The sequence below is a fragment of the Xyrauchen texanus genome, chromosome 48, assembly GCF_025860055.1.
Source record: "Xyrauchen texanus isolate HMW12.3.18 chromosome 48, RBS_HiC_50CHRs, whole genome shotgun sequence".
NCBI lineage: Eukaryota > Metazoa > Chordata > Actinopteri > Cypriniformes > Catostomidae > Xyrauchen > Xyrauchen texanus.
This window is the reverse complement of record NC_068323.1, coordinates 8533625-8541776: the sequence shown is the minus strand read 5'-3', so window position 1 is coordinate 8541776 and position 8152 is coordinate 8533625. Positions and strand designations below refer to the sequence as shown.

Sequence of the window (8152 nt, the reverse complement as noted above, 5' to 3'; positions counted from 1 at the left end):
GATGACGTCAGCATCATTCGATTCCGGCAGGCCACGCCCCCGCACAATGCACACACGTGATCGAAAAATGTAAATACACGTAAAAGAAGCATTAAGTAAAAGAAAGCAGTAAATAAAACGCACGGTATACATTCAAACGTTTGTCTGGAGTTATACGATTTCCAGTATTATATTCCCTCACCATAACAACTGTATATTATAAACTCGTAAATATCTTGATATCAGCAGTCTCCATGGTGATCATGATTTCAAACTCAATTACACTTCCTAGTGATTGACACAAATGCGCTAGGATGTGTTAGCAAGCTTGAAATCATGATTGCCAAGTACACAGGCTCTATGTCTCCATGGTAACATGCTCAACAAGTCACGTATGCGCGGATTGACGTTCTCAGATGCGGAGGCAGCTGGGATTCGTCACTACGCTATCACGAGGACTCTTGGGAATGTGCATTGGGAATTGGGGAGAAAAAAAAGATTTATAGTGAAAAGGAGTAATATTATGGTCTGTTCTCATACAAAATCAATTGGATCCCTTCAGAAGACATGGTTTAAACCACAGAAGACCTCTGGATTACCTTTATGCTTCCTTTCTGTGCTTTTTTTATCTTAAAATGTTGGTCACCATTCACTTGCATTGTATGGACCTACAGAGCTGAAATATTCTAATAATCTTAATTTGTGTTTTGTGGAAGAAAGAAAGTCACACACATCTGGGATGGCATGAGGGTGAGTAAATTATGAGAGGATTTTAATTTTTGAGTGAGTTATCCCTTTAAGCTTATTTTGTGCATTTCCTAAGATATTATTGGATAATGTTTGTATGCTTTATTAATATTATTCAGTGTTTTTACAAGTTATTTAAGTGCACTCTAAATGTAAACCACAAATGCAAAATAATTTGTAATAACTGATTTTATTTTGCCATAAACAAAAGCAGTTCTGCAGCACCATGCACAGAGGAATCTGAATTCAGTCCCAATGAAGAATACCTTCAAGTTGAAGATTCAGAAATATATACAGATCATTGGTGACTCACTGTTCCTTACAACATATTCATATTTACAAGCTAAACTAGAGATAGACCGATGATCAGTTTGACCGATAATTGTAACAGATATTTACACTTAATCAGGTGCACCGATAATGTTGGTCACAAAAGACATTACATACTATTCAATATTAATTAGGTTAAATGAAGGACTTTGAACAAGTGCACTATATTGCAACTTAAACAAGTCAAATTAATTATTTGAATCATTTGTGAATTATTAATTTTGTAATGCAGTTCACAAGAGGTTAGTGAGAAATTATTAAGTTGTTGCAGAAAAAGCAAAAATGAAAATTAAAAATCGGTTATGCATATTGGTTATCACACACAAAAATAATCAGTATTGTATCATCATTAAAAAACAATATATCGGTCGATCTCTAGCTAAAACAAACAGACAACAGGCCACAGCACATAAATACAACACACAATACATTTTGTCATGTAAAAGCTTTAATGCAATAAATAATAAATATGTCATTATGGCCGGGGAAAGGGGAGGCACCAACATTTTCAGGTCTTGTTTTAATAATAATAAGAATAAAGTCTACAGACCATTTTTACAATGACAAACTGAATCTACAGCTATGAGAGGCGTCCAAAACTACAATTTGTTTCCATGTTTGAGTCGCTAAAACCACAAACCAAGTCAGCGACTTGCACACATGCTACATTCGATGGTAAATACAGTATGTGCCAGCTGCTGGTGTGAAAACTCGTGACTTCTCTCACACACAGGAAGATGAATTTTTACATTAAAAAGAAAAGGGTGCCATTTTCCAACAGTCTCTGAGATTTTCCTGTAGCATTGGAGACTCCAGGTACATGGTAATCTGTTTGATATACAACATTGGGTTGTAATAGCCTTGATTTTGTTTTGGCCATTAAGTGACTGCAATATATTTTATGGCAACAGTGTGTTATAGAAACAACCCTCAGATTGGAAACCATGGCAATAGGGCTGGGCGATATGGCTTAAAAAATGATTCACCAGCCTATTGACGACGTTCTCGATATTGTCTATATATCTCGATACTTGCGTATTTGCTCAGAAATGGAAGAAAGTTAATTTTAAATCAGGAGAGACATCATTTCAATTACACGGCCATTGTTGCCAAGTAGATTCAAAATGTTTAATGAAATAAAAATCTAGTTAAAGATAATGAAGGCTTGATATTTCAGTTTTTCCAGTAAATCAACACAAGGAATAACATTTTAATCATATAAAACATATCATTAATATATTCACCAATCCAAAAAAAAAAAAAAGCAATATTAACCTACTTACATTTTTAAAAACGACATTTTTGAGAACGAACAGGGTGTGCCAAAAATACAACTTAACTCACTTGTGAACCCTGTTGAATTTTATTAATTAATTTCCAGTCAAGTTTATTATTCTAAATTAGTCTTTGGGAAACATAATGTCAAAATAAAAAGTGCATTAAAATCATTGTGATACTGCTTTATTTTGTATTGCTAGCAAAATCAAGATTATAAGACAATAAATATTTGATACATGCCCAGCCCTACATGGCAATACCATCACAGCAAAAACCTTCAGACCGGAAACCATGGCAACAACATTACAGAATAACCCTCATACTGTAAACCATGGCAACAACAATACAGAACCCACTCTCAGATATAAAACCATGGCATCATAATTACAGGAACAACCTTCAGATCTGAATCCATGGAAACAGCTTTATAGAAAACCCCTCAGAGCAGAAACCATGGCAACAGCATTATGGAACAATGCTCAGATTTAAAACTATGGAAACATTGTGTTACAGAAACAACCCTCAGATCGTAAACCATGGCAACACCTTTACAGAAACAACCCTCAGATCGTAAACCATGGCAACACCATTACAGAAACAACCCTCAGATTGTAAACCATGGCAACACCATTACAGAAACAACCCTCAGATCGTAAACCATGGCAACACCTTTACAGAAACAACCCTCAGATCGTAAACCATGGCAACACCTTTACAGAAACAACCCTCAGATCGTAAACCATGGCAACACCTTTACAGAAACAACCCTCAGATCGTAAACCATGGCAACACCTTTACAGAAACAACCCTCAGATCGTAAACCATGGCAACACCTTTACAGAAACAACCCTCAGATCGTAAACCATGGCAACACCTTTACAGAAAAAACCTTTAGACCACAAACCAAGGCAACAGCTTTATGGAAAAACCCTCAGACCAGGAACCATGGCAACACCATTACAGGAACTACCTTCAGAGCAAAAACCATGGAAATGGCTTTACGGAAAAACCACCAGACTGGAAACCATGCCAACAGCATTGCGGAAACAACGCTCAGATATAAAACCATGGATACATTGTGGATACACAGGAACAACCTTCAGACCGGAAACCATGGAAACACCATCATAGGAAAACATCTTCGATAGGAAACCATGGCACCAGAGTTACAAGGCCAAACCTTAGACAGGAAACCATGGCAACTGTGTAACAGGAACATCTATCAGACAGGAAACCATGGCAACTGTGTAACAGGAACATCTATCAGACAGGAAACCATGGCTACAGTGTATTAATGGAGGGTTCTGACATTTGAGAGGGTGAACTCAAGCATTGTGTCCTTCTACACAACAGGATCAACACTGAGACCTGTAACCATGGCAACAATGTTACAGGAACAACCCTTTGTAAGACTGCTAAGGTTTTGTTTGTTGTAAACTGTAATTGTAATGTTTAACTTGATGGTGCACAAAGTGAAACAATACTGGTGAGTTGATGTGGATGGCTAATAGAATGTTTGACCAATCTCCATAAAATATAAAAGGTGTCGTGGCTACAGAGTTCAGGTCTGATTTTATACTTCAGCTATGCAACTGTTCTGTTTTTGTTTTCTAAACAATTGATTTTCTCTCTTTCTTTTTCAAAGTCTTATGCACACACTCTTTGTATCCTTTCGCTCTTGCTCCATCACTCAGTCGAGTTTGCTGAGGAAGTCAAGCAGGGCACGGTGGAACTCGCGGGGTTTGTCCATGTAGCAGGCATGTCGAGCTCCCTCCAGCTTCACCACGGTGTGATGAGGCAGCTGAATTAGGTTCTTATGGGACTGGGCACCCAGATTGGTGTCCAACTCACCATATACGATCAGCGTTGGTGTCTGTCATACATACATGAAGTGAGAGAAAGTGAATTATAGCATTAAAAATCTAATCATTATGTGTAGGTAGAGCTGAGCGATATATGGGCCAAAACATCTTGATTGAAATATTGCACCTGTATGTCCCGGTACTGCTGTGGGGTGATTGCGCGGGTGCCCACAGGAGCAATAGGCACAAAGCCGCGCAGCTGTGCGCTATGTCTCTGCAGGAACGGCATGGCGTAATGACCGCTCATGGACGGGCTCAGCAACACTGGAGCTCTGACACCTAGAGCTTCCAGAAACCGCTTCAGAAGAGCCACATGGCTCTGATCCGACTTTACCGACTCAGAGTCTGGAGAGTTCCCGAAACCTGTGAGCGAGAAAAAGGGGGTTTATATAGTTCAAATTGTATCATTTGAAAAAGTCTTTCTTTTGGCAAATACATCCAAATCGATCCACAATATTGATGAGCCGAATCGAAGGCTACAGATTTTGTACCAGGTAGGTCGAGTGCCAGGGCTTGATACCCGTTGGTGGCCAGCAGGCCGAGGGTGCCCAGTTCCTCCCAGGTTTTTGAGGTGAAGGCCTGGCCATGAAGCAGCACCATCTGAAGCCTGATAGAGAGAAGACAAAGATCAAGTGATCTTTTACATCATGCTGATATGGCATCAGGTAAAATGATGTGCGTGTTTACATCTGGAAGACGTTTTTAGGTTGTTTGCTCATCTGCAATACGTCTATAAGACGTTTCCTCTCGGATGTCAATGAGACGTTCATTATTAAGAATGTTTGTTCTGTAAATCTGATCTTTTTAAGATGCTTAACATAGCAGATGTTTATTAGAATCTGATGCTTATCAGGTGAAACGCTCTTAAACTACATCTCAGAGATGTACGTGTGTGCGATCTGGGAAACGTCTCAAACACATCTGCTGAATGTCTTATTGACATCCGAGAGGAAACGTCTTAGATGTAGATTTGTCTAGGTAGGGAGTTCACTAGATTGTGAGACACCCAGCTAGTATGTAAATTTAAAATGTATTTCTCAGATAGTACAAACATGTCCCCGAGGTGTCTGTTTTGGATATTTTGATCTGGAAAGCATCACAATCTAATAAATATCTTCAAAGGATCAGATTTATGAACATTCCAAACCATAAACATCTCAAAGACATCTGCTACAGCTGAAGTCAGAAGTTTACATACACTTTTAGTATTTGGTAGCATTGCCTTTAAATTGTTAAACTTGGGTCAAATATTTTGGGTATCCTTCAAACAAGCTTCTCTCAATAAATTGCTGGAATTTTGGCCCATTACTCCAGACAGAACTGGTGTAACTGAGTCAGATTTGTAGGCCTCCTTGCTCGCACATGCCTTCTCAGTTCTGTCCACAAATTGGATTGAGGTCAGGACTTTGTGATGGGAACTCCAATACCTTGACTTTATTGTCCTAGAGACATTTTGCCACAACTTTGGAGGTATGCTTGGGGTCATTGTCCATTTGGAAGACACATTTGCGACTGAGCTTTAACTTCCTGGCTGATATCAGAGATGTTGCTTCAATATATCCACATAATTTTCCTTCCTCATGATGCCATCTATTTTGTGAAGTGCACCCGTCCCTCTTGCAGTAAAGCATCCCCACAACATGATGCTGCCACCCCCATGCTTCACAGTTGGGATGGTGTTCTTCAGCTTGCAAGACTCACCCTTTTTCCTCCAAACATAACGATGTTCATTATGGCCAACAGTTACATTTTTGTTTCATCAGACTAGAGGACATTTCTCCAAAAAGTAAGATCTTTGTCCCCATGTGCACTTGCAAACTGTAGTCTGGCTTTTTTTAAGGTGGTTTTGGAGCAGCGGCTTCTTCCGTTTATGTCGATATAGGACTCGTTTTACTGTGGATATAGATACTTGTCAACCTGTTTCCTCCAGCATCTTCACAAGGTCCTTTGCTGTTGTTCTGAGATTGATTTCCACTTTACGCACCAAACTACGTTCATCTCTAGGAGACAGAATGAGTCTCCTTCCTGAGCGGTATGATGGCTGTGGGTTCCATGATGTTTATACTTGCATACTATTGTTTGTACAGATGAACGTGGTACCTTCAGGTGTTTGAAAATTGCTGCTAAATATGAACGAGACTTGTGGAGGTCCACAATTTTTTTTCTGAAGTTTAAGCCGATTTCTTTTGATTTCCTCATTATGTCAAGCAAAGAATTTGAGTTTTAAGATAATCCTTAAAATACATCCACAGGTACACCTCCAATTCAGTACACCTCCTATCAGAAGCTAATTGTCTAATTGTCTAAAGGCTTGACATCATTTTCTGGAATTTTCCAAGCTGCTTAAAGGCACAGTTAACTTCTATATGTAAACTTCTGACCCACTGGAACTGTGATTTAGTCAATTAAAAGTGAAACAATCTGTCTGTAAACAGATGTTGGAAAAATTACTCATGTCAGGCACAAAGTAGATGTCCTAAACGACTTGCCAAAACGAAAGATGGCTAATATGAAATCTGTGGAATGGTAAAAAAAAATGTTTTAATGACTTCAACTGTAAATGTCTTATTGACGTCTGAGAGGAAATGATGATGAGCAAACAACCTAAATAGATGTCTTCCAGATCAAAACACACACATCTAATAGAGGTCTGGGAGATGTACGTGTGCTATCAGGGTTATACAAATTTAAATCCGATGTCACCTGGGAAGTATCTGTCTTCCAGCGCTGTCCACAGGCAGAGCCTCCCTGAAGAAGAGCGGTGGGTCTCCGGGAAGCTGTCCGGTCCTCACCGTGATGTTGGTGCTGGACGGCGGCGGTGGAGGCGGAGAAGCGGCGCTCAAACCCATCCGCTGCTGTACCTCCAATGACGGCTCCATACTACCCTGCCGCATGGAGGGTAGCAGCAGATACAGCAGGACTGTGGCCAGTAAAACCAGCCCCAAAACCACCAAACGGTTGCGGAAGAAATTCATGATCTGCATTAAACCGATTCAATCAGATTAATCCATCAGGGACAATTCAAACAAGGTGGCATACCCATTTAATCTCATCAACTACAGCGTATTAAAGCCCACCATGCTCCATTTAACAGGATGACATTTACAAAACATGCAACATATCTGAAATGCATGATGGAATATATTGCCTATGATAAAAGGCACGCATACCATAACCAGAAATGGTATTTATATATGTATATGTGTGTGTGCCTAAATAACGTCCCTAAAATAAAATGCGCAGAAAACTGCAGCTGTAATTAAAATGTCAAACAATACAAAGGCTCGGCACGTGCATCTTGCATTCAGGACCTACCTAACAAGAACCAAAAATAAGAGAAATATCCAATAAATGATGATTGTTTGAAAGTTTTCGATCGATCATAATTCGAATGGAGTGATAGCAGCGCTGCCTTGATGCGTCACACACAATAATAGTTCCGTGCGGAAACAGATGAACGCGTACGATGGTTCCGCGGTACATTTGTGTTGTATTCATTCCTGTGGTTGAAAGTTTATCTGTCTTTGGATCTCTCTGGGTCGTTGCGAAAGTATTATGATATGCCACTACACGTTAAGTCTGCATATTTGTATTCTAAACAATACAGACGTATGGTTACACATGGAATATATAGAATATACCATGTTTTTACTATAAAATAATGAGTAAAATAAAGTCCATGGTAATCATTACTTGAAGACACTTGGACAAAAGTGAAAAGTACACACATTGTGCTAAAACGTGTTAATACTGTGGAGGGTGTGGTAAGGGACCGTCTGAAAAGTACACACATTGTGCTAAAACGTACTAATAATGTGGAGGGTGTGGTAAGGGACCATCAGAAAAGGCCACATATTGTGCTAAAACACGTTAATACTGTCGAGGGTGTGGTAAGGGACCGTCTGAAAAGTCCACACATTGTGCTAAAACATGCTAATATTGTGGAGGGTGTGGTA

The 8152-nt window shown here is 39.4% G+C and overlaps 1 protein-coding gene across 1 annotated transcript; it reads right to left on the bottom strand.

Annotated features, from left to right (window-relative positions):
* Positions 1 to 928: 928 nt before the first annotated feature.
* Positions 929 to 7633, bottom strand: LOC127639715 (protein ABHD14A-like). Its single transcript, XM_052121888.1, has 5 exons — positions 7512 to 7633; positions 6900 to 7174; positions 4688 to 4803; positions 4324 to 4559; positions 929 to 4207 (listed from the first exon to the last, which is right to left on the bottom strand). Exons 2-5 carry the CDS (start codon positions 7169 to 7171, stop codon positions 4025 to 4027), a joined length of 807 nt encoding a protein of 268 aa, XP_051977848.1. The 5' UTR covers positions 7172 to 7174; positions 7512 to 7633; the 3' UTR covers positions 929 to 4024.
* Between the last annotated feature and the right edge of the window lie 519 nt (positions 7634 to 8152).

Coding starts and splice junctions, on each gene's coding strand:
- LOC127639715 (XM_052121888.1), bottom strand. CDS start 7,171: ATGAATTTCTTCCGCAACCGTTTGGTGGTTTTGGGGCTGGTTTTACTG. Junction 4,804..6,899: donor GGAAGACAGATACTTCCCAG/GTGACATCGGAT, acceptor TCTCTCTATCAG/GCTTCAGATGGTGCTGCTTC. Junction 4,560..4,687: donor CCTGGCACTCGACCTACCTG/GTACAAAATCTG, acceptor TCTCGCTCACAG/GTTTCGGGAACTCTCCAGAC.